The sequence below is a fragment of the Rhizoctonia solani genome, chromosome 1, assembly GCF_016906535.1.
Source record: "Rhizoctonia solani chromosome 1, complete sequence".
Lineage (NCBI taxonomy): Eukaryota > Fungi > Basidiomycota > Agaricomycetes > Cantharellales > Ceratobasidiaceae > Rhizoctonia > Rhizoctonia solani.
This window is the reverse complement of record NC_057370.1, coordinates 371,953-397,766: the sequence shown is the minus strand read 5'-3', so window position 1 is coordinate 397,766 and position 25,814 is coordinate 371,953. Positions and strand designations below refer to the sequence as shown.

Sequence of the window (25,814 nt, the reverse complement as noted above, 5' to 3'; positions counted from 1 at the left end):
TGTAACAGGGGACAACGCTAGTTTGATTATTAACAGCAAAAGGCAATCCCAATCTCCAATATTTCCCTTGTGCTAGTACAGGAGTCCGTCTTGTTGTTGGGCTAAGTGTGGGTTGTGCTGGTGGGCACGGCTTGCAACCAACTTAAGGTTGATTACCTAGTGTCCTAGATGTCTATGAGGATGTCAAGGGCGCAGGCGCTTGTGGCCGTGTGGATTACAAGTAATAGCTGCTTAAGGCAGTGGTGTCTACCCTACAACATCTAACTACTAACTAACAACGGCCAAGGCCTTAAGGGCAATGGCAAACTATGTAAGTACAGCAAAGGCAATGCTTAAGGCATTGTATATACTTGGTGGTTCTGGCTGTAAGGCCTTGTACAGTTGGGGAGGGTGACAAGAGGTAATTGTCCTGGGTGTTACCATGGTTGGTTGGCCTCCTTATATATTACAGGAGAGAACTATTTACAAATACACAATATGCAATATCATAACAAATAGGAACCCTGCTCTGCAGTTGGCCTTACTCATGCATATGTGTCATTGACGTGTCATAGTGACATTATCAGGTGGAGGTGGCTATGTATGATGAGATAAGCGCAGATGGGGATGTGGCTTGGCGCTTAGCGTATGATATAAGCGCCAATGTCACGTGATCAAAAATGTAGTTTGTTTAACTTTGTTTAAAATTGAGAAAATTGGAATAAATTCTGTGGTATTGATTGTGTCTACAACATACAGCCCAACCCACTGCAATCTCTTATATTTCCAGTCCCAGCTATGGGAAGGTCACAGAAACTATTTCTCTGGGTACCAGTAGTCACCTGAAATACCCCAAAGCATTTCCAGCCCACACAGTGCCTTGGGTGCAATGCAACTGCAATTTTGAGTTTCTTTTACTGGCCCTGAGAAGTCAGTTCTGTTACACAGTCCCTAATAAGTGGAACAAGCTGATACTCTGTCCAGCAATAGCCCATATAACTGGGAATGTGTGTGCAAAAAACCAGAACTTATACTGAACTGCATAATCAGTTATGTGCAGATCTTTAAGATGCTCAACACAATTGGCAAAAGTTTTGCAGGCTGCATTACAGCAAAAGCAGGGTTGTGAGCTCAGTTCTTGATGGATTTGTAAGATTATGTGCTAAAGCATGGTGTTACAATGGCCACATGTGTCAGTATAATTTGGATGGGATTCACTGATTGGCTGCTCAGCAATGGAGGTAAACTTTTGACCTCTCCTGTTATGGATATGACATTTCTTCTTTAATCTGTACTTATTTTATTAATTACACTAGTAATCTCACAGTAAATAAATGAGATAAAGATGCGAACTAAGGTTTTCAAGGTCCCTCTATCCAATAGTGACCTTTACAAAACCTACAAAGCTCAGGAATACCCTTAATATGCAATGCCTTTTGCATATATGCTGTTTTCTCACTCATTGAAATATACATAAATTCAGCTGAGTAGATAAACAGTAACAAGTAATATTTCTCTTGTTTGTAGTATTTATTATTCAAGATTCTATCTTGTGGCTACACACAGAAATATTCAGGGTCCCCCCTGTTGCATAGACAAGTGCTCCGGCGCTTAATCAGCCCTTAAGCGCCGACGCACTAAATGCGCCTTTTCTCCATCACCCGGGCATCCCACACTGCCAAATCGCTTGCGCTTAGGTGCGCCTGTTTGTGCGCTCCAGAACGCTGGGTCAAACTCCCAAAACGGACAACATTTGGCAGAGTTATGCCCCATTTACTGTAAGTACCCAATGCAGAGGTACCCTACCTTTGGGACTGTTTACTCCAAGGATGAAACACTTAGCCTTGGGACATCTAAGGACCCACACAGGTAAATAATGCCTTGGGGCAAACATTGCCTTGGGGCAAATATTAGGAACTGTTGTTTGTTTACTATGTACCAAAGTATTGGCTCCCTCAAGTGTTTCAGTTGCCACATATACCTCCTGTACCCCCTCTTGGTATCAATCATGTATATACTTGTTTGTGCGCCTTCTCAGGGTATAAAAGGACCCTGTGAAGACGCTTCTAATGCATCCATTTTATCCACTCTTATATATTGACATATACACACAAGCCTTTAACAGCTTATCTGTGCATTTACTTTAGTGATTGACTCACTGTAAATAGCATAGGAGGTTATTTGGCGCACTAAGACCATAGGCCAGTCCCAACAGACACAGGGTAACCTATTAGTGTACTTACTGCAACCCTGTGCCCCTTGACTGTCACAGTTGTTGAGTTCAACATTGAGTATAGTGCAACAAGACTGTGAGGATTGTTGTGATTGAGTGAAAGTGTTTCAATCCACCATACCCCTTATATTGTAGATAGCTTTATCTACAATATCTCATAAATCCTAGATATATTTTAGGTAAACCCCATAAGTCTTAAGTCTTACTTAAGCATATATAAGTCCTATACTTATTAGGCAAATCCTATAAATCCTGTACATTAGTCAGGTAACCCTCTTACTTAAGGTACTATCCCAGAGACCTTAAGTACACATACCCTTAGTCACTTAGGCTTAAGTAACATTAGTCTAAGGTACTATACATAACCAACCACCTGCACTTGATAGTTGGTAGAGTATTTGTTAGGAGTTGTTATTCCTGATCACCTAGCCTATATTGTGCATATATTCTGTGCATATATTCTGATTCTTACTACTAGTTCTTAGTTATTCTCATATACATTTTGTATATAGTAATTCTTTCTTACTCCTGTACTTACACAACTCTTAACATCTCCTGACCTGCAATACTTTTGCTGCTCAGTGTATGTTACTACTGGGATCCAGCTACTTAGCTGGCTTCTGAAACCTGTCTTAGATGAGAGACTAGGTAAAATTGACTTGGGGTCTCCAAGCAATTTCCCTGCTGTATATATAACAAAAGTACTATCTACAAGGCAGTCTGTGCATGTGAGAAAAGAAGTAAGACAAGCATGCTGTGGGCTGCGCAGAAGCATGGATTTGCAATAAGTGCCCTTGGTACAGCATCTTGGTGCAGCATCTTGGCATAGTAAGCACCAAGATCATGTGATCAGAAAACAAAAGATATCAAGTCCATAAAAAATAGTAAAAATAAGAGAAAAATTGTCCAAATCTAATGGTATAAATCATGAGGGTGTAACAGTTACCCATCAGCCTTAAGCCCTTTCACATTGCCTTAAGTGGTCCACCCCAGTAGTATAGCCTTAGCTTAGTCATCAGTGTGTGTAGTAGTATGGCCACAAGCACCTGCCACTAGCAAGTAACCCACCCTACAGTGAGGTTATGACAGTCACATAGTGTCATGACCTTCATCGGCATGACATGAATTTCTACTATTTTCTACCTTTTTTCCAAGATAGTTTCCTTCTTTGGTATATATTTATGAATCATCAAGATCACGTGACATATTTGATATATGAGGTGAAATTGTAAATGACTCACTATTTAGTACTGTTGTTTTTGATGTGGCTTTCCTCATGTATATAAGCCGGGTCAAGTCGCCGCTAAAACAGCAAGACTTGACCTCTTTGTCAATTCACCTGAGTTCTTACCTATCCATTGCCCTGCTCCCTTGTTGAGCCTAGTGCACTTCACTTAAGCATCACTCACCAGGCCTTTGTTGCCCTCTACCCTACATCATACCCCCTGGGCCTTTGTTGCCCCTCTTGTTCTCATAGTCCATTGGTGATAGGGCCACGGACTTTAAACCTACTTGTATCATAGGTCCAAGCTTAGTCGTGACACTAGGTCAAGTCTTGCTACTTGTACTCTTGTCAACAAACAAGAACTGCGCTTAGATAAGCACCAAAGCCTGAAACAGCATCACATTGTAGCCCCTGTGTAATAATCAAAGGCAGGAATACAAGTGCCAGTAAGGTTGCAGGATAGCCCTTTGCCAGCAATTGTCTGCATACCAGGGTGTCTGCACCTTTAGCCATACGCTGTTAGTCAGCCAAACCTCCGCTTACTAAAAACCTGATTGATAATCACGCTTGTACACAGCTGCTGATATCAATATAAGGATAGTTTAACGCTAGTGGGAACGCAAACAGTTAGTATTTAGAGCTATAAATCCGTTGTTTCTATCTGATCGAGTACCGATTTATATCGGGAACGCATCCTAGTGTTTGATTTTCTAGACCTTATCCTTTTTGCCATCTTTTGGCCCTATTCTATTGTCACCCGTTATCTCTATCTCAAAAAAACTCTCAACAATATTGACCATATATTAGTGGGGCGTATCAACAATCTCAAAGAACATATTGCTCGCATTGAAGAACCCGGGCTACTCCAGACCATTGCCCACATCAAGCATCACAAATCTTTTGCCAAGCGCCTCAACAACATCTACAAGGCTGATCTTCAAGAACAAAAAAATCTTATCTCCAACCTTGAAGCCCACAATTGCAACTTAGCTCTCACTATTGAAGAGCAAGAAAGGCTTATCAAGGAAAAAGATAGATTACTAGTCAAGAAAGAGTTGGAATTGGACAACTTCCACTGTTCCATCCAAGACATTACCCAGGACGGAAAAGGGCGCATTCATTATTACAAAGACTATGAGTTTTTTGCAGTCTCACATGACAATGCCTGGTTTGGGCAAGATGGGAGAGACTAATTTGGCTCCTTCTCAAACCCAATCAGGGTGGTCGGCCCCATCCTCTTGAACACACTCCTGCCCCTGCGGCTGTGCCACCTCATGTATATTCCCCTATGTCCTTTGACCATATGTCTGATCAAGAATTATTAAACATGGTTGCCCAAAATATGATTGTTCTAAAAAAAGAGTTCTCACAACTACAAGGTGCTTATGAAGCGCAACATGATCAAATAGCGTTACTAAGGGCAGAACTTGAGGAACACCGCGATCAGTCACGTAATCAACATATTTTTTATTCAAACCAAATCCAAGGGGCGGCGGCATCCATCCAGGCTGTGCAAGATCAGCTTCTTCATCAATCTTCCTCTTGCTCCACAGCCCCACTTCCACCACCCCCACCTTCTGGCACTGCCACCACTATCAATCCCCCACCTACGTCTTCTAATTCCGATTTGAAATTTGCCAAGCCAAACAAGTTTAGTGGCAAGAAAGAAGACGCCCTCAATTTTATCATTGCCTGCCAGGCTTACATAAGGGCAAAGGGAGCAAACCGGTCCCAGGAAAAAAAATTTTGTGGGTAACATTGTATTTTGAAGGAGCAGCAGAAGATTGGGTACGCCCCTACAAGGACAGGAAGGTGTTCAGGGGAGAAGCGGTCCCCTTATTGGAAAACATCAATACATTTTGGGCTGAATTCACTAAACATTATGTGGACACTAATTGCAACAAGAAGTATCGCCAAAATGGAATAACTTGCGGCAGAAGGCTTCAGTCCAGGAATACACTCGGGAATTCCAACAATATTCTGTGTCCTTGGGTTATAGTGATGAAACCTTGCGCGATAAGTACTATGACGGCCTTAAAAATGAAATCAAAGATATTATGTTGTCAACTATGTTCCAATGGCGTTGTGCTACAGCCCAACAGGTCTATGACAAGGCAGAAGAAATTGCTAACCACATTGAATCTACACGCCTATCCAACCCCTCTGTCTCCACTGTTTGTGCTACTACTGCTGTCTCCACTTCCACTCCCAACCCCACTCCCGCTTGCACTTGTCTCAACGTTGGGGACAATGTCTACATGATTGATCCCACTACTCGCCGCGCCAAGAAAGGCGCCATCACCTCAATTGTACGCACCACTTCTGGCAATATGCCCAACATCAGGTGGAATGGGGAAACCAAGGACACAATGATCCCATTCCCATCTCTCAAAAAAGACAAACGTCCTGCTGCTGCTGCACCTGTTAGGCCCACTATTGCTCCCACTCCTGTCTTGGCCTCAAGTTCTAAAGGCCCAGGCCCCATGGATCTTGACGGGAGGGGTTTTGCAAACCTTATCTGCCATATATGCGGCGGTAAAGGCCACTTTGCACAAAATTGCCCTTCTAAGCCCATGTCTGGACATGTGGCCAATGTTGAATGGTCTTGGGAAAGGCCTAAAGAAGAAAGTTGTATTGAAGTAGTTTCTGATGAGGAAGAGTTGGGAAAAGGAAAAGCCAAGGCCAACTAAGGAGTAAGGCACTTGGCTGTATGCTTGCGGATTTGCATTATGAGAACAATGATTTTGAAATACTTTCCTTATGTAATACATTGCAAATATATGCATCATTCTCTGCAAATCCGTGTGAGACTCCTAAATCCCAAAAATCAAGTTTTTTGGCTAAACCTTTTCAAGGAAAAGCCATGATCAACTCTGGAGCAACGTCCTGCTTCATCCACCCTCTTTTAGTAGAAACCTATTGACTTCCAACCTATATACATCCAATTCCCAAGAAACTACGCGTTATTGATGGCCAAGAAATCAATTCTGGCCAAATTACCCATTTTACGCGGTTTAAATGTACCATTGGCAACCACACCAAGGAACTAGAATGCCATATTTCCAATATTGGCAATCACCAATTAGTTTTAGGAATGTCATGGTTAAAAAAACACAATCCCCAAATTTTGTGGGAAAAACATACACTTGTTTTTAATTCCTTGTATTGTTCCAACAACTGTTTAGCCACACCTGCTGTTTCAGAACTCAAAGCAGTGGAAGAAATTCCTGCCCCTTATCAAGAATTTGCTGGAGTATTTTCAGAGGAGGAATCGTCAAAATTACCACCCCACTGTCCTTACAACATTGCCATTGAGTTACTTCCGGATGCGCAACCACAACATGGCCCCATATACAGTTTAGGTCCAAGGGAAGATGCGGAACTTAAAGAAACCATTGAGAAACAGCTCAAAGCTGGTCTAATCCGCCCGTCTAGATCCCCTATGGCCTCTCCCATATTATTTGTCAAAAAGAAAAATGGGAAACTACGCATGTGTGTGGATTACCAGCGTCTGAACAGTATGACCAAGAAAAACGTCTATCCCCTGCCCTTGCCACAGAATCTCATTGAGAAATTACAAGGTGCCAAGATCTTTAGCAAATTTGATCTTAAGGCAGGGTACAACCTAGTCCAAATCAAAGAAGGCAATGAATGGAAAACCGCTTTCAAAACAAAATACGGACTATTTGAATATTTGGTCATGCCCTTTGGACTAACAAGTGCACCGGCAGCCTTCCAAGACATGATGAACAAGATATTCAGGGACCTTCTGGATGTCTACGTTATCATATATTTGGACAATATTCTAGTATTCTCTCTTAACAAAAAAGACCATGAAGCCCATGTGCAAGAAGTGCTTAAAAGGCTGCAGGATAACAACCTTTTTTGTAATATTGAGAAATGTCATTTCCACGTCAAAAGGATCAACTACCTAGGATTCATTATATTGGAATTTGGCATAGAAGTAGATCAATCCAAGGTCACGGATGCAATGAATTGGTCAACACCTAAGAATGTCAAGAATATTCAGGAATTCTTAGGGTTTGTAAATTTCTATAGACAATTTATTCCAAACTTTGGTAATATGGCACGACCTCTTTACAACCTGCTCAAAAAAGATAGTATTTGGAAATGGGAACAGGCGGAACAACAATCCTTTGATGGCCTGAAGAAGTGTCTTACATCAGCACCTCTACTTTTACAGCCCAACACTACAAAACAATTCTACGTAGAATGCGATGCATCCAATTACGCAACAGGAGCCATATTATCACAGCGTAACCCTGAAGGAAAACTGGCCCCTGTAGCATATCTATCAAAATCCCTGTCACCGGCTGAAAAGAACTACAATATTTTTGACAAAGAGCTGTTAGCAGTCATTAGGGCATTCAAGGAATGGCGTCATCTATTAGAGGGGTTGGAATTACCAGTCCAGGTTCTCACGGATCATAAGAACCTGGAACACTTCTCCACATCACAATCCTTGAATAAACGACAAATTCAATGGGCCAACTTCCTGGTTGATTATAACTTCCAAATTATCTACAGACCTGGAGCGCAAAACAAAAAAGCGGATATTCTCTCAAGACAATATGATTTAGTACCCCTTGAAGGGGGGGTAGAGAACCAAGTTCTCCTGAAACCAGAACTTTTCATTGCGTCAATCACTCCGGATCAGGAAATTAATGACCTGATTGGTGAAGCAATCTACAAGGATGAACGCCTTAAGGAAATCTTGTACAAACTTCAGAACAAGGATAAAGTAGTTGACTGGGAGTTAAAAGAAGGATTACTATGGTATCAAGGAAAAATCTTTGTACCCAGAGATGATACTATTAGGAACCTCATCTTGGAGTCTAGACATGACGCATTGGCTGCAGGACACCCAGGACAAACCAGGACACTAGAACTTATTTCCAGGAGTTATTACTGGCCATTGCTGAAAAAGTTTGTCAATTCTTATGTCAGCCACTGCAAAACCTGTATCAGGTCCAAGCCAACAAATCAAGTACCTGTAGGACTGCTAAAGCCATTACAAATTCCTGAACGTCCTTGGGAAGATATAGCCTATGACATGATTGTGGGACTACCAATTTCAGAAGGCTTCAACGCCATCCTTACTGTCATTGACCGTTTCTCAAAAATGGTCCACTTTATTCCTACCCAATCCACAGCATCAGCTATTGACATTGCCAACTTATTTATTACATACATCTGGAAGTTACATGGCCTTCCCAAGAGTACAGTTTCAGATAGAGGCCCTACATTTAATGCCAAGTTTATTTGTCACCTATATAAAAGGCTAGACATCAAGCCTACATATTCTACAGCCTACCATCCTCAAACAGATGGTCAAACGGAACGGATACAACAAGAGGCCAAGATCTTTATACGTATGTTTGGGAATCATCGTCAATCAGACTGGGTGTCACTATTGCCATTGGCCAAATTTGCCTTGAACAATTTGAAACAGACTTCCACAGGCAAATCCCCTTTCCAAATATGTTACGGCTATAATCCAAGATTTACAGTTGGTCAAAAGTCAGATGAATCAGTCCCTAACGCAGAAGAACATGCGGAATTCCTAGAAAAGGGCTATGATGAAGTCAAGGCAGCGTTATCAATATCCCAAGAAAGGATGAAACACTTCTATGATCAACGTCACAGGGAAGAAGAAGAAATTCAAGTAGGAAACAAAGTGTGGCTAAATCATCAAAATATATCCACCAATAGACCATCTATCAAGCTTAGCCACAAAAAGCTAGGCCCCTACTTGGTAATTGAAAAAATTGGATCACATGCGTATAAATTGCAACTACCCCATACCATGCGCATACATCCAGTATTTCACATTAATCTTCTGACAAAATTCCATCCTGACCCTCATGGACGCGATCCTCCTCAACCTGCACCTATCATTACAGAAGAAGGTGAAGAGGAATACAAAGTAGAGAAGATCCTAGATAGCAAGTGGAAAGGAAGAGGAAAGACAAAGAAGTTATGGTATCTGGTCAAATGGAAAGGTTATGATGAAGGAAGTAACTTGTGGGAGCCAATAGACAATGTGGGAAATGCTCAAGAAGTCCTAGAGGAATTTCACAAGGAACACCCTGACGCAGTTGGAGCTTAAAAGAGGGGGTAATGTCATGACCTTCATTGGCATGACATGAATTTCTACTATTTTCTACCTTTTTTCCGAGATAGTTTCCTTCTTTGGTATATATTTATGAATCATCAAGATCACGTGACATATTTGATATATGAGGTGAAATTGTAAATGACTCACTATTTAGTACTGTTGTTTTTGATGTGGCTTTCCTCATGTATATAAGCCAGGTCAAGTTGCCGCTAAAACAGCAAGACTTGACCTCTTTGTCAATTCACCTGAGTTCTTACCTATCCATTGCCCTGCTCCCTTGTTGAGCCTAGTGCACTTTACTTAAGCATCACTCACCAGGCCTTTGTTGCCCTCTACCCTACATCATACCCCCTGGGCCTTTGTTGCCCCTCTTGTTCTCATAGTCCATTGGTGATAGGGCCACGGACTTTAAACCTACTTGTATCATAGGTCCGAGCTTAGTTGTGACACATAGCTTGTTGTTGTAGATATCATCCCCACTGCCTTAAGCAGCTTCTTACTTGTACTCCACATGGCCACAAGTGCCTGCTGCCTTCACACCCCTTAAGGATGTCTAGGACAACTGCACAACTGCAGAATTAGATAATCATCAAAAGAACACAGGAAGTACATTTTTTGGCACTACAGGGGCAAACTTGTAAGAATACATGTTATCCAGTCAGGCAATCACAGAAGGGTCATGAGAGCAATTAGATAACTCCATGTCTAGGTGCTTGGAGGCTGTGTTCTAGGTTATCAGGTAAGCATCCTATAACAGGGGCAGGGGAGTGGAACATCACCCAGCAACAAGAGGCTGCTTGAAAGCAGCTTGATGGCCTATCAGGTGGCTAACATGCAAGCAATGAGTAATTTTTAGGGTCACCTCAATTTCATCATGCCCATCAACTGTTGCAGACACACACAATACCACAGAATTTATTCCAATTTTCTTGCATTTAAACAAACACAAACAGACCACTTTTTCAATGATGTGACTTTGCGTTACACCCCTACAAAATATACCACCAGAATTGCCTTATTTTTCTGATATTTTTACTATATTTTACAGACTTATTATCTTCACCTTTTTAATCATGTGATCTTGGTGGTTATCAAGCCAAGATGCTGTGCCAAGACCAGCTGAGATGCCATGCCAAGGGTGCCTAGATAACAAGATGCTTCTCTGCAGCCCACAGCACACTTCTTATTTCATATCTCTACTTCTTTCCCACCACATATCTATTTGTAAATAGCTTCTACTTAGGTATATATACAGCAGGGAAATTGCTTGGAACAACCAAGTTGATTTTACCTTGTCTATCATCACAGACAGGTTTCAGTAGTCAGCAGTTAGTATTGGGACCATAAGTCCCTTTACTCACTCAGTAGATACAGAAGTAGTATAATTGTTGGCCACCAGCCTTTTATTAACATAGAAATACCTCCCCATGCTGCCCTAAGCAGTCTAGCCACAGTAGTATAGCCTTAGTATAGTTGTCCCAGTGTAGTAGTACAGCCACAAGTGCCCACCCACTAGCATGTAGTCAACTGTACAGTTGGTCTACAACACTTTGGCACTTATATCATATCCTAAGCACCTTGCCATGTCCCCTCCTCTGCTTATTCAGCAGTATAACCACCTCCACCTTGATGACATCATAGGTGACACATATGCATGAGTAAGGCTGCTGATGGAGCAGGCTTCTTATTGAATACAGTATTTGTAAATAGCACTGCTTCCCTGTAATACATAAGGAGGGCAATCAACCATGGTGATCCCCAGGTCAATTACCTCTTGTTGCATCTCTATCATTGTACAAGGGCCATACAGCCTGGTAACCACTAAGTGGAATAGCTCACCACTGCCTTAAGCAGTCTTCTCATTGTACTTAGATAGCTCTAGAATGCCTTAAGTGTCTAGTTTGCTGTAGTATAGTTAGTTGGCACCATAGAATAGTTTCATGCTGCCTTACACAGTTTTCTCACTTGTACCCCTGGCCTCAAGCACCAACCCCCTTGGTGTCCCAGACAATGTCTAGGACATCAACACTCACTGACCAGAATTCAACCTCAGTTTCTCTGGACAGTTGAAAGGAGTTTGTAGGCCTAACATGCTTAAGCTCAATTAAGATGCTTTTTATCATCTTGTTTGTGATTCTCAAACATGCTTGGCTCACAAACACCATTAGATTTTGTGTGCTTATTTTTGCTGAATAGTGCCTAGGTTTGTTTTGATGCACAACCCAAGTTTCAAAATAACACAATTGAATCACAAAAAATCTTTGCTGAGTTTCTAACCACTTAATTCACCAGTTAACTACCAACACAGGGTATTGGAGTGTGGTATTGCCTTGTGTTCTTGTAATTCATTAATGCTCCAAGTGTGAGCTAACAAGTACAGGATATTCAGTGATGATTAATGGCTAACGTACTTGATACGCTGGTTGAAAACTCCGAATAGCAACAAAGTCACGGCAATCACATAAAAGTGGATCAGTATTGGCCCACCAGGAAATTGTTGCCTTGTTCAGTACTTGTGTACCCATACCGCCGTGCCCACCCTCCCTATCAATCATGACAATTTCTGCGCGCTGGATAAAGCAGGGTGTGGTAGCACCCTAGGGACTGCGGACACTATTGAATGAAAAAATTGAAGAAAAGCCTCTACTACTGTAATTAACCGCTATCGAAGTTCCCTGCATAGACCAATAAAGCTGAAACGTACCAGAACTGTTTTTATTGATTTTACAAACCGGAATCATTCAGACTTTCCTTGTCAGCTCCTGCGTGTGTTTGACATGGTAACCACGCACCTGAGGAGAGTGTCTGATGGCCTGGGAGCATCGAGTGAGTCGCAACACGAGACACTAGATAGGCCTGATACCTTTCGTACTAGCATTAGAGTGTGCTACTGTGAAATGAGTTGTTGACCAAATGTGAATGGAGCACAATTTACCGTTAGTCTGCGTCCTCGTGAACAAACGATGTTTGTCGTCGCGTCGCGCTTGCAATAAAAGTATGAAAAACTGACACTCCTACAGGATGATTTTCCTTGCTCTGTAGTGCTCTCTGTCTGTATTGTAGGGGCTCAGCAGGGCGCGGAGGCGGGGATAAGTCATCCAGCGTAAGGTAGTGGAACGAGGGAGATGTAATGTCAGCCTGGCATGAATAGGAAAATCATTGGACACACCATGGATCCATCTTCCCTCAGTCCAATCAGTGTATTTTTTCTACTATGAGCCGAGGGTGTCTTCGGGACTGAACAAGGGGTCTTAGTAGAATCGGCATGCAGAACAGTCGGCATCAATCCATGTGGAGGGAAAGCGAGCAAAAGCCAAGATTTGAGCAGACGCTTCAATTAGTAGTCAAAGCACTGGTTTCTGAAACAAACTAGGACCACGAGTTCTGCCGCCCAAGTATCATCAAATGTAGGAAAGGGCGATTGCCCAAGAGTTGTTGGAGAGTTTGTGAGGACACGTGCCCCGTCACAACAACATGGAGTGTTACATTTGTCACTTCAATCTAGCCAGAACAACCCCCAATCCTTCTATCTGTCTACATCAACACATTCCCTTCTAGTCGCATTCGGACTACGGAGCAGCATTTAGGTACATGCGCATTGGTTGTACAGACCGTATTAACAGTCTTTTGAAGGACACTTTTACCGTTGTTTGTGGCAACCACCCAACTCCCACCTGGCTGCCAGACGGGATTGCTGGCATCCTGGTTCTATAGCAGTAATACAGGCGAACTCCTATCATACTGGCCTATGTTTAGTGAGCGATTCATATCTACTATGGCAATACACCTTTGGTAAGCGTGTATAAACGTATCAATGCTTGGATGTTTGTGCAGCTTAGTGAAAAATTGGCGTATCTTGTTCACACAGGGTTCGTATGTCCTATTGCTTTCACCGACCTGGGACCTTCCCGCATCGAGTACTTCGATGAGTGCAAAGCCGCGTGATCATTCCCCGTTTCCATCTCCAACAACATGCCAACAAGTGTCTCACTGAAAGGTCTTATTGGCTAATTAGCTTAAGGTGTGTCTTCTTACCTTCGCGACGTAAGGAATGCGATGCAACAGTGTTGAACAGGTGGACATGCCCTTCATTTACAACGCCCCCTTCTCCAAACCTGCTCCTCAAACAAAACCATCTTCCTTCAGACCACCTTTTCTCATATGGCGACTTCACCACAGCACACTATCGCACAAACATCCAGTAAGGTTCAGTGAGCATTCTGGATGATTTGGTTGATTCGGTTAACCATACCTTCAGGCGATCATCGGTACCGGTAGGTATCATGTGCTGACACATTTGCACCATACATCTTCCACCGAGGCTCAGCCTTTACTAGGGTACTTCTTAGTCAGTTCAAACACACCGATACCACTCTTATTGTCGTGCCTTGTTCTGCAACTACTACGGGCCCGCGTACAAGTCGCAAGGGTTACTGCTATCGATTGGCTAACAGGGCTACGCCTCAAGCCACCTCGTATGTATAGTACACTAACCCAGCAGGGGTTTCGAACCAGTATCAACGTGAACGCCCCAAGTCCCGGGATCTGTCCTTCACAAACTCGAATACCACTATCCGATTAGAAACTTGTGTACCAAAGGGAAGGAACCGTAACGGGTATGTTCCAGTGATCTTCTATGTTTCACGTACGATTAACCCATTCAGTTATCATTTATAGAGTCAAGGATTTAGACCTCTTTTTAGAAGCCATGTTATTATTGTTCAACCGATATATCAATTAAACTGTTTCACTTATTTCTGCGCCGCGTCTGTTTATGAAAGTGAAAGTGGGGATTAGGCTACACATCAGTGCTTAGGAGCAAATTTAGTGGTATATGTGAGTAAAATAGCCTCCAAGCGGGCCGTAAAATATTTTACTGACGGACTAAAGCCAAAGGGTATTCTAATTACGACGCGATGTTTCTATTCAATCATTTACATGAAATCCAATATACAAGCGCAAGCTCGGAGCTGCACCTCGTACCTGATTTAACTCGTGGCTCATATCGACTATATGGATTTTATCCCTCGCACATTGCACGCACGTCATGGGTGGGTCGTCGAACTTCATCATCCAACGCATTGCATCACGTGATCGCTCGTTGCGGTTCGTCCCGGCGCAATTGGAGATACCTTCTGAGCCTGACTGGTATACAAACATCTGGACTTGAGAACATAGAAACAACAATCGACTACTGAGTATAGGTCTTTATAGGGTGACTTCGGTTACAACATTCGGCCTGGAATCGCTTTATGCTTGTCAGTTTGATTAACGGACCGCGAACCTGCAATCTCAGCCTGGCACGTTAGCTAACTTACTGGGTTATCTACAGATATGGTCTCCCTGGCTCTACCTGATGTTGTTCAATTGAAGCACTATTCTTAACAATTCGAAATACAGCTCCCGACCGAATCCAGACCACGTTTCAACAACCCTTTGCCTCCCAACTTCCCTTTGCCTCCCAACTTCCCTTTTCTCTCATCTCAGTTAACCGAGATGCTCTATCTGGCTATACTATACATCCCTCGTCTTATGTCTTCGTGCTCTCATCTACCTTATTTCTTCGGTAAATCCAACTATTTGATCGACATGCGAGCGCGATATTACGCAACGTATCGTTATACCCAGCTGAAAAGCTAACCTCAGGGCTTTCCTGTTTGGATTCTTCATCGGGATATTGACCCAGGCTCGCTTCGCCGGTGCATCGGATATATTAATATAGAACCCGCAGAATGAGGTGAGCAAACTACTGTTATGATGTACCAGAAGCATGCGTTAGCTAGAAAAGGATCCTGGCGTATCGTCAGAAGACTCCGGTCCGCTAGTTGACCTATACACTAATGTTCTAGTGCCCAAGCTCCTTCCTACTAAAAATTCGCTCTCTATGACGCAGCAGCTTCGCATGTATAACTCCCCTGACCAAACGTTCAGTGATTTTCATCGTAACAGGGATGGAATAAATGGAGGAGTCGTAACTAAGGTCAAGAACATAGTGCTAGTTAAAGGCGCTGGTAGCCCTGGTTCAACACTAGCTGCTCGAGTTATCTATCATCTGTCTCCCGTATTTATTGTTGGGCCCCTCGGCGATTTCCTTTTGCGAGGACACACCTTCCAACCAAGACATTCTGTCACCAACACCAAAACCCTATGTGGCCAAAAAACCACGTGACGTGGAATTCGAAACATATCACAAATCGTTGGCTCGTCGACCACTTCATGTCCTCGCATACACATTCATTCAAAGTATTTTATTATGAAGTAGTGACGGGTTCAATCGGACGAGATGGAGAAACAACCTCCTAGATTCGTACCCTCAGAAATAACCTTAAAACCTTTTCGAGCCAGTACCTTATCTCCGATACAACACCCCACACATAATAAACCGCTCTCGCCCTAAACCCCGCTTCTCGCGGAATGAGTGGCCATCTGTACATCGCTCCTCTTATTCCAAGGAATGCCATGTTCATGGACTGCTGTGCTTTGATGAGTGTTGGGCGAGCAGTTGGATCTGAATGGGTCATTTCTTCCGCAAGTTGTTGGAGAAAGTGTAGTGCGTCATGTTGCTACGAATCAAACTTGAACTTCTTCCAAACGGTATAAACAAGACGAGGAACCCACTGGTATTATGTCGTGTTTGAGTACTATACCTAGTTGATAAACGTCTACCGCAAAAGGATCATATGATCTATCGGTTTTTTGCTCAGGTGCCAATGTTCGTGCGAGCTTTCCCGTAATTAGGCGTGGCAAACTTGAGTCTCGGAACCAGGTTGCAGAACCCATATCAATGAAATAGTATCGCACATGCTTCTCAAGTCTAGAGTGTTTAGGATATATCATCCGCCGGGCATCGAGAGAGACTGTCTTGAGAAATGGATGAAATGGTTCGTCGTAAAGTGGCTGAGAGTCCATCATGATGTTGGCGGAGGCTATATCACTGATAGGATGATAAGATGGTAGCTTGGAATGTGCAAAATTTATGATACTTACCAGTGTACAGTATCGTTTTCGTGCAAAAAAATCAAACCCTAACTCATTCTTTAGGTCACTCCGCTGGGATGTTGGTCAGGGCACTAACTTTGAATAATTGTTGAAGAAAGTCATGAGCCTCGGCGATACTTTTCAATGGGGGCTCATAATATTGTCCGAGTAATGGCATCACGACGAATGTTCCAGAATCGATTTCAGGTATGGGGAATGAATCCAGACACGGTACAACATGGTTATCTGGATGACCTCTGAGTTCTGGTGAACTGAAATGTGAAAGCACGGCCAGTTCATTTTCGCCTTGCTCGTGTCCGGGCACTAGCATCTTGATAACAACTTGCCGGCCACTCGCAACCTGAGTTGCATCCAGCACACGCAGGGGCTATGTGTGATAAAGAAAATCTGTTAGCATTTTACATTTTGAAAGACTGCCCCCACGTACCATGCAGTCTATGCTGTCCTCGCAATCCGAAGCATGTAAGCGGTTGTTGATCTGCCAAGATGGGACCCAGTCAGGCCGGTAACGTGGGCGGAGTTGGTATCCTTTCGAAAGAAGGTATGGCTGGAAGGAAGTCCATCTTTCCTCGACGCCAGACCGTCTCTCGTCACTTGATATGATGTCGAACTCCTTGGGTAGTGTAGCCATGATACGAAGCTACCAGCCCCGCAAAGTTGCAAGTAGCAAGTTGGATTCGGGGAGCTAACAGAATTATCAGCGCATAGTAGATTTAAACAGGACAAATTTAATCACGAATAGGTCGGACAGTAAGACCAGAGTAGGGCTTATAATAGGGGGCACTCTGATAGCATGATGGTGTTGGTTTCCTGTCCTCAAATATCCGAGGACACGTGCTGTCACAAACCTTTGGCTGTCACACCTGTTACGACCACATTCGTTCAGAAACCCCTAACATGGCTTTGGAGATTTCATTCTCCATAAGTGCCTAAATGCTACGATATCCCGTGGCAATATGATGCGTGTGTGGCTTGACGAACCCGGATCCGGAAGTGCCTCAAGTTTAAGATGCCAGTGCAAGTACTGAGCTCTAAGTGCCCGCACCAACTCCCCCTTCTTGTTTGAATACGCTGTGTTCACCCATCAGCAGAATTCATACGTTCTATCTCCTGCCTAGTGAACTTTGTTATATCCCGCATTTATCTGACCAATATGGTGTGGTCAAAGATCACTCGAGTATTCTCCCTCGGTAGTCAATGGGGTGATAATGCTGTCCGCTTGGTTGAAGGGGACAATGCTCTGGCAATGGTAAAGCGAGTTGAAGGGATATTAGAAGACTCAATGAGGGTGCTCGAAAGTCACGAAAAGGTGATGTCGTCTGGGGAATTCAACACCTTTAGTATCAAACATCGCCAGTAAGCTTTCGTAAGCGCCACCACCCGCCTTTGCTCTTACCATCATCCGTTCATCCAGTCTAGTACTCAAAGTGGTTGAGATAAAACACGAGGTTCAGGAGCACCAACAACAGAGCATCATCTCTGCTTCTCCTGAGGGTAGAGGGTATGATCGAATTGCCCGTGATGTGGTTCGTCTCCAGAAACAGGCGGAGGTTTACCACCGGGATGTGATGGTAGGTTCTAGTTTCGTTTCTTTCAATTACTTTGGCTAAGTCGCTATAAGACGGCTAGTCACCGTGCGCAGCTTCGAGAGGAGGAGTCTTTCGTAAAGCGGCACTTAGAGTCATCGACAGCGGAGGCGAGTCTGGGAACTGTGTTGTCACAACTCTGTTTTCAAACCCCACTCCCCTATAGTCATCCAGCCCTACAACCACATGGTATTCTGTTATCAGCCAAAAAACCTCGGAAGGTATAGTCTTACGGGTAGTACGCCTGCCACATCGCTGAATACTCTAAATGTGTCGTCTTAGAATCCCTTTCAGTCTCAGAATCCGTTTCCGACAGCACAACACTAGGCCTGTCTATACCACACCTTGAGCACAATGATTTATGCTAATGCTTAACTTCAACAGTTGATCGCGAGCCCTACTTGGCCGTCGCCCATGTCCGCCCAACAAAATCAGAGCTGGATGATTCGGATCTAAAAGACGAGTGGTATCGCCAGATATTGATTCTGGAGAGCAAAGAAAAGACAATGGTTATGATCAGTGAGTTGCCCATATCGAACTGAGGCTGGGCTCAAACGCAGCTAACCCGCGCCCAAGACCCCAACCGCTGCTACTTGACCGAGGAGTCTGATCTATTGGCAGGTATATAAATTGCTCATCTACTTACACGCCCTGCTGGCTCAACACATTCCGATAGAAAGCTCGCTCCTCGAAATGTCTCGTGCGGGTGAAGCCCTGCTTCAGGCCACTGATCCCGACCAGTAAGCCACTAAAATCGTTCAAACTCTTTGACCCAGAGAGCTGAGTACGAGCCAGTATACAAGGGTATGAAGTCATCAAAACACCCCAACGTGAGACTTCATTGGTTGATTCATTCATCAACACTCTAGCGAGACTGGGCGTTGGTATGGGTGCCGACATGATGTGAACACTCTCGGATACTCAGTGGCGATCTCCGTGGCTTATATTTTGTCTGATAATCAGCTGCCTTGCGCTGTCCATCCCTCCAAGTACCCCTCGTCACTGAAGTCCATGTAGCTGTTCACGAATAGATCTTTTCATATACTTGAAACAGTCATTTCAGCAAGGGATCGCTCATACTATTCAACATGGGCACTGGGGTAGTGATGTTCGAATGTAAATTTTGTCACGTGTTGAGTAGAAGGCACAACTGTGGACTTTTGTAGCTATTTCCTTTATACGACCCCTCGATCGTTTCTAACTCCGTGATCAAATTGTTCAAAGATATTCACCCGCGTGCAACTAGATGGGCAAAGCTTGGGCAACATTTCACAGTTAGAGTGATGTGGCGAGCTCGGCCGCTGCTGCTACCGCCTACCCACCAGTCCTTATCACTTTCATTGAGGCTACAGACTGCTCATCACTCGCCACCACCGGCCTTGCCCTCTATGAAACTCTCTTTTGCGCGGGAGGGCTCGGGGGTGCCAATATAGCACACAACTCTCCTCAAACCCACTTCACTCGCAAAACCTCCAAAAACTCAAAACATTTGCGTTACTGCGGTTTGAAATATCGCCAATGTACCTCATTCAAAGTCCTCGTACTCGACCCGTAAGCTAACTATCATATATGAGATAGCAAAGGAGGTTCGTAGTAGATCGAGCACCTAAAGAAGAACAGCACGTGGATCGGCTGACTTAACAAACAGAATTCCGCACTTCCGAAACTCAGAGTTGGGGCTGGTACAAATGCTAGGCTGTACAAACCAAACGGCTAAACACTCACAGGGGTGTGAACGACTTTAATTGATACCATTAGGCTATCTTTTATATGCTACAAAGCTTTGTCGAGGTGACCTATTTTCTTACGTTCATTACAAGTCACCAATCAGTCCGAGGTTGATGATTCATCAATTTTCTGCTCCTACATAGCATATTACAATACTGATTTATTTGTTTATTTTTGGCCGACCTCATCGCCCTGTAACTCCATTGAACTCTTTCAGAAATTTACGCTATGAAATATTTTTCGATTAAAAGCCACATTTTGGGCAGCATTCGTGAGAAAATTGGATCCACAGTCGAAGCGGCGTCCTGGCCATAGATGTATGCGCTACTATTTGAGTCCCTCTCCGGGTGTCTGCTTGCCGCCTGACTTGTTTGTTGGTGTATTGAGGGGCTGTGCTAGCGCTTAGATATATAGCCCAGGGGTCCTGTCTGGGCTTCCCCCATTGTCGCCCATAGCTATCGAGGTCCCGGGCCTCTCCACCGGTTTAAATCACTATGAATTTCTTATTCAATTAAGCTACTTTCATCTAGTCCTGACAGCAAAAGGATCTTCAGGCGTGAAGGACAAAACAGCCGATAAGTAGTCATAGCTATAGTGATTGGGAGCGGAACGAGGACAGGCGAACACGAGCAATACCAACAACTTCACCCGACGCGAATGAGACACGATCTAGCGTGAGCTCTAGCGGGAACCTTTGGTATGTGTGCGCCACTTGCATTTATTTCGTATATAAATAATTACCATTATGTGATCAACTAAACTCGACTCAACCCCGTCGCGCATGTTAAGTGCGATGGGGATTGAGGTACGGATGCATGAAGCAACGACCGGATCGAAATGACATAGAGTACAGGAGAGCGGAGGAAGAAACACGAAAGGGAAATAAAAAGAAAAAACAGTAGTCACAGGAAAACAAAATGGAAAAATTTGGCCTCAATATTGCGGGTGTATGCATGTACTATGACTGCGGGACTGACCCCCGTCCGGGTATTGAAATAGTTTGAATGGGTAGTTTGAACATAATGAAAGAGTATCCTCTGATCCTAAATTCAGCCAGGGCAACTCTCTCCTCTGAAAATAGCACATTGGATTGTGGAACTACCACTCCCTCCTCTCTAAGCTAATGAGGCTATGTCACCAGTCTATAGTAAGAGCGAGAATTTGGTTAGAATAATGCTGAGTTATACGCGCTTTTATGCACATTCAGTGACTTGAACGCACCAACGAGATACATAAACCTAAATATAGTATGACAACAACTGTTGATACCTGCTGATCCGAATATGTGCGCGAGGCCATGAACCTTGTTGCCACGTTGCTTCTAGAGCCTCGCAATACAAATGATCCATGATTATAAAAGGGCATATTGTACGGAGGAATACAGGTAAAAGTAAAGCCCCGGTCTAGAGGGCTAAAAGCAGATCGACAATATAACACAGGTGAAAAACAAAAATTTTCTCATAAAAAAATAAGTGACGTTGGTTGCCAGGGTAGTCAAATACAAGCATAAGTCAATTAAGAAGCTCCTCGCGAGAGTCCACCGAAGCCCTTGTCCTGTCGAGGATCAAAAGGCCAATCGTGTTTGTATTCTGCAGACCACCAGGTGGGTCGACAACCTTCGAGCGGCCAGGGCTTTACATCGACATTCTCCTTTGGCCATACACTCTTCAAGGTGCGCATCCAAGTATCATGATAATCAGGGTGCGGGACAGTCAAGTAGTATAGCGCTTTGGATGTGCACCATGACGCACGGTTCGGTCCTAAGGTATAGTGATGAGTAGCTGAGTAAAAAGCAATGCATTGCCCAAAACTCACCCCATTCTGAAGGCGACAGATGGTTGACATTCGATGAACTGTATGTCGTCGATTTTCATCCATTTCCAAGAAGCGCCCCCTTCCCCAAACCATACAGCCTGCGAAAACATGCCTTCTCGGTCCAGTCCGTTGCCGACGGCTGCCAAAAGCTCAATATGGTCAAAACGGTTATGTGATACTATTTCCTCGTCCAACTCAATTAGTTCCCCTTGGGACATGAAAGCAAATGAAACCGCAATACGAGTCGCTGCCAAACATAGTCAGAATATTAGCCGCCACACCTCAGAGGAATTCAGATTATCGAGGACGATCGCAGCTTACACATTCCAGGGAGCTCATCTTTCAAAAGAGTGTCTGGTGGGAACCAAGTCACGTTGTCATCTCCATCAAGCGGCATCTTAACAAGGCAGCAAGTTAAAGATTTTCGGCCAAAACAGGTTGTCAAGCAGTCACGTGTGATTCTTGGCGAACATCGTCATTGATGCCAAACCAAGTATTATTGTAACATATATCCCAAACCGAATAATAATACATAGACGAAAGCGAATATAAAGCGTCGAGAGGTCTACTGTGCAATAAATCTGTCCGTTTCAAGGATCTCGGGGTTGTTATACGGTACCCTTTTCGCCTCCGTTCTTCTCTAGCATCGCCTGCTTGTGCGCTCTCTCGTCCCGACGCCTCATGATGATAGTAAACAAGGGAAGCGTAATGGAGCTCAGCACGATCCAAGCAATGATAACACCAGCACTACGACCAAGATGGTTCTTGGTGTTGAATAAAATGGTGCGCACAGCGGTAGTGTTGTTACTATAAAGTATTCGGTCAGTACCAAATCCGTAGAGGAGAGATAATAACGAACTCACAAGATAGGGAATCCATAGCCGTACTTGTAGAACCACGGTTGTAAATCAAAAGGCAAGGTGGCGACAGATACGTTACTAATAATCAACGGAATCAAGAAGAAAGCCATGAACCGGGGAGTCAGGATGGTGACCATGGCTTCAGTGGCCAAACCGAGAGCCGTCATGCCCATGTAAGTGTAAAGGAAGTAAAGGAAGAATCCGCCTGCATAAGAATATTTGGCTCCGAATGGCGCATGGAACGGAAGTGAAACCATGGCGAATGCGAGGGAAAGAGGCAAGTAGAGACCGAGAGGTACTAGAATGCGGAGGTAGAGGTAGGATCGTAATTTCAGGAAGGGTCCCAAGATACCGCGAGCAGCGTCATTAGACATGGTCTAGAAGACATTGGACATAAGCAACGGTCGATCGCAGCAGAGTGTAGCCGCTTACCATGATGAATGCGAAAATGCACAGGTAGATTTGACCGACGAGCATGATTGCGGTTGCAACAGGGGCACTGCAGCGGCCCTGTTTAGTACAAAAGCAGTGAAGGAAAAAACGACTTGTCACTCACTTGTAAGGCCGCAAGTTATTGGTCGTCCACCAGACACCAGACAGCGTTTGGGGAGCAGCAGTTAGTGCTTGAAGGGCTGTCGCGTTTCCCGAGATTGAGCCCAGGTATGAAGCGGTTGACCGCGCATTGAATTGTTGTAGGATCTAATTTGGAATTCGGTTAAGTATTCCACTAGTGCGCGGCAATTGAGAACATACCTGAGTAAGAGCCGCAGTCGTAAGAGGATTAACATAAGAGCCAGTTGCTTGCTCGTTACGCGCCTGTGCGTAATAGAATGTAACCGCTGACGCAGGATTGTATGACGAATCGCCAGATGCTCGCGCGGCGGCGAGCCGAGCCGTAGCACCCGCGTTAACTGAGAAACAAAGGTGAGCTGGAATCTCGATTAAATCCGTCATCGGGACTTACCAACAACGGCACCCCATGCTTGTTCGTCAAGAACCGCCTCGCCCACATCCTCCACATAATCGGCAGCAACCTGACCCATCCGAGATGTTGCTTGGTTCCGGTCTTGAAGGTGGGCTACAATTAAACCCGCAAATGCATGCCAGCTAGGTAGGTAACATACCTGTGTAGTAGCCAGTAACCCCTGAACCACAGCCTGTCCGATCTCACCTCCATCGCGGTCGATTACCCAAGCTTTCAGCGAAGGTGCATGGGTAGCACTTCGTGCCAACGATCCCCTTAAGAGAAAATCAGGAGATAGCCTTTGTCAACTTATGGTAGACATACCATATACTGGAAGACAGATCCACATCATAATTATCGTCAAGGCAAGAGTCATAAGAATAATCTTGGTATAAACTTTGCGAAGCGGAGCAATCTTGGGATCAAAAACTGTAGTGCGATCAACATCAGAGCTAAATATAATTAACTTGATGACTTACTAGTATGGGCAAACTTCTCCGGAGCGGGTGGTCTCGAGCCAGGGCCTTCAGCGGGTTTCCATACGCTACTCCTCGCTGCCTCCTGTTCCTCTTCTTCCTCCACCATGGTATCTCTTGATTGTTGGGTTATGGTCCTTGGAAGGTCGGTGCTAGCCTTGGAGGAGCGAGTTTGCTCGGCGTTGGGCGTTGGTGTCGTAGACATTTCGTCTAGTGCTGTGAGACGTGAGGGGATGATAATGTCATCAATCTTTGGTATAGAGGCTTTATAGCCGACCGGATGGAGCAACCCGCACCATTTGCGGGAGTGTTGGAATTTGTCTTCATTGACCACGCGCCAAGGTGATTGACAAAGTTTTGTCCCTGCCGAATTCACGGTCGATATACCGGCCAAATTACGATAAAGCATGCGTGTTCACCAGGAGTGCCGCAAACAGGACCGGTCTTTTTGAAGCATTCGATCGAGTATGCGTCCACGCACAGCCCAGTACCAGAGAGTATTGATGCAATGTTCTCCATGTGTATGAAGCCGAATGCCAAAGTTCAGGTGCGTGGCTTGCAATGTTTCCTGTTTGCTCCAAGGAGAGAAGTAGAAAAGGAGGTCCACTTGTCAAGTTATTTTGATGGTTACGTGATCTAAAATGACCGAGACGCTCTCGGACATGTTCTGGCAATTGGATATAGCTGATGTATGGCTGACTGATCTACGGGCATCTTTCACCTCGGCCCCGCACCTCATTTCCGCACCTCATGTCGCAAAACATACCAAGTATTATGATTGCTGATACAGGTGACCAATCACCGTGAACTAGTGTTTGTCAGGAACCCTGGAGTTTGGGGTTCGCGGTGTTTTGTGGTGCCCCAGGGCCTGGAGAAATCGTGAGATTCATAAAAAAAATGACGCAACGATGGATGATAGTCGGGCAGATTTATGGGCATTATGGAACCAACCGACTTGTTTCTACACTGGTGCGGCCTGCGATAGTTTTACATCATATTACCAGTGAAGCATATAAGGAATATATAAGAACGCAACAGTTTGTAAGCCTACTACCAAGCCAGTCGGCTTCAAACGCCTATTATCCCAATTGTTGGTGAAGATTGGAGATATAGTAAACTCATTTTTATATAGCTCAATGAGCGTTTAAAGCCGTGGAATACGAATAAAACCTTCAAGTAAACGATTTATAGACGGTGAAGCACCCGAAGCTTAGGGTTGAATTGACCGCGGGTAACAATTTAGCCCTGATGAATCTGATGATTAGGAGGGTGCGACATCCGCGTGCTTATAATTGCTAGGACATTTGTACCGAAACGTAAACATTTATACTTGTACGCTAAGGTCGTGTCGGAAATCATGCCCTGCTGGGAAAGCATTGCATTGTCGCGTCAAAATTTATGTGCTGTTTACGTACTGGTGAATGACTGAATACTCGTACAAGTCTTATCTGCAGCCAGTACAAAGTGGAGGCAGAATGATTTTGATCGATGATTGGTGTAATTAACTTAACTATACAAAGACAAAATCTAAGATACGGCCAACTGTGTTATCTTGCAGAAACCTCTGGACTCTACTTTGGTCCCTTCTAATAGTCCGTCTTGGGGAGAACATTACTGGGGCCTTAGAGAGTGTCATGTATTATATACATCTCATCCGTCAAGCTGCCATCACAGATTGTACATTAATATAATCGGTGGTCACACACGTTTATAGCTTCGAAACATACAAAGGACAAATGCTTATGTTGCATAAAACAGTGGTATAATATACAAATCAATGCCTCGAACAATTAATAACCGACCCCAAATT

At 44.2% G+C, this 25,814-nt stretch overlaps 6 protein-coding genes across 6 annotated transcripts; 3 read left to right on the top strand and 3 right to left on the bottom strand.

Annotated features, from left to right (window-relative positions):
* Window positions 1-4,725: 4,725 nt before the first annotated feature.
* Window positions 4,726-6,127, top strand: RhiXN_03617 (Zinc finger, CCHC-type; the record flags this gene model as incomplete). Its single annotated transcript, XM_043323434.1, has 2 exons — window positions 4,726-5,185; window positions 5,346-6,127. The coding sequence occupies 2 exons, from the start codon at window positions 4,726-4,728 to the stop codon at window positions 6,125-6,127; spliced, it is 1,242 nt and encodes a 413-aa protein (XP_043175853.1).
* A 404-nt stretch (window positions 6,128-6,531) lies between these two features.
* RhiXN_03616 (Retrotransposable element Tf2 protein) lies at window positions 6,532-9,567 on the top strand (the record flags this gene model as incomplete). Its single annotated transcript, XM_043323433.1, has 1 exon — window positions 6,532-9,567. One exon carries the CDS (start codon window positions 6,532-6,534, stop codon window positions 9,565-9,567), a length of 3,036 nt encoding a protein of 1,011 aa, XP_043175852.1.
* Window positions 9,568-15,875: 6,308 nt separating this feature from the next.
* On the bottom strand, window positions 15,876-17,206 carry RhiXN_03615 (kinase domain protein; the record flags this gene model as incomplete). Its single annotated transcript, XM_043323432.1, has 5 exons — window positions 15,876-16,139; window positions 16,195-16,510; window positions 16,564-16,601; window positions 16,652-16,942; window positions 17,003-17,206. The coding sequence occupies 5 exons, from the start codon at window positions 17,204-17,206 to the stop codon at window positions 15,876-15,878; spliced, it is 1,113 nt and encodes a 370-aa protein (XP_043175851.1).
* Window positions 17,207-17,728: 522 nt separating this feature from the next.
* Window positions 17,729-19,068, top strand: RhiXN_03614 (uncharacterized protein; the record flags this gene model as incomplete). The annotated part of the gene is made up of 7 exons (XM_043323431.1): window positions 17,729-17,931; window positions 17,990-18,146; window positions 18,197-18,350; window positions 18,546-18,680; window positions 18,738-18,782; window positions 18,838-18,901; window positions 18,957-19,068. The coding sequence occupies 7 exons, from the start codon at window positions 17,729-17,731 to the stop codon at window positions 19,066-19,068; spliced, it is 870 nt and encodes a 289-aa protein (XP_043175850.1).
* A 2,336-nt stretch (window positions 19,069-21,404) lies between these two features.
* On the bottom strand, window positions 21,405-22,101 carry RhiXN_03613 (uncharacterized protein; the record flags this gene model as incomplete). The annotated part of the gene is made up of 4 exons (XM_043323430.1): window positions 21,405-21,649; window positions 21,705-21,742; window positions 21,795-21,951; window positions 22,026-22,101. 4 exons carry the CDS (start codon window positions 22,099-22,101, stop codon window positions 21,405-21,407), a joined length of 516 nt encoding a protein of 171 aa, XP_043175849.1.
* A 211-nt stretch (window positions 22,102-22,312) lies between these two features.
* RhiXN_03612 (nitrosoguanidine resistance protein SNG1) lies at window positions 22,313-24,303 on the bottom strand (the record flags this gene model as incomplete). The annotated part of the gene is made up of 10 exons (XM_043323429.1): window positions 22,313-22,511; window positions 22,568-22,941; window positions 22,997-23,063; window positions 23,121-23,263; window positions 23,318-23,475; window positions 23,529-23,598; window positions 23,689-23,803; window positions 23,853-23,943; window positions 24,008-24,220; window positions 24,282-24,303. The coding sequence occupies 10 exons, from the start codon at window positions 24,301-24,303 to the stop codon at window positions 22,313-22,315; spliced, it is 1,452 nt and encodes a 483-aa protein (XP_043175848.1).
* Between the last annotated feature and the right edge of the window lie 1,511 nt (window positions 24,304-25,814).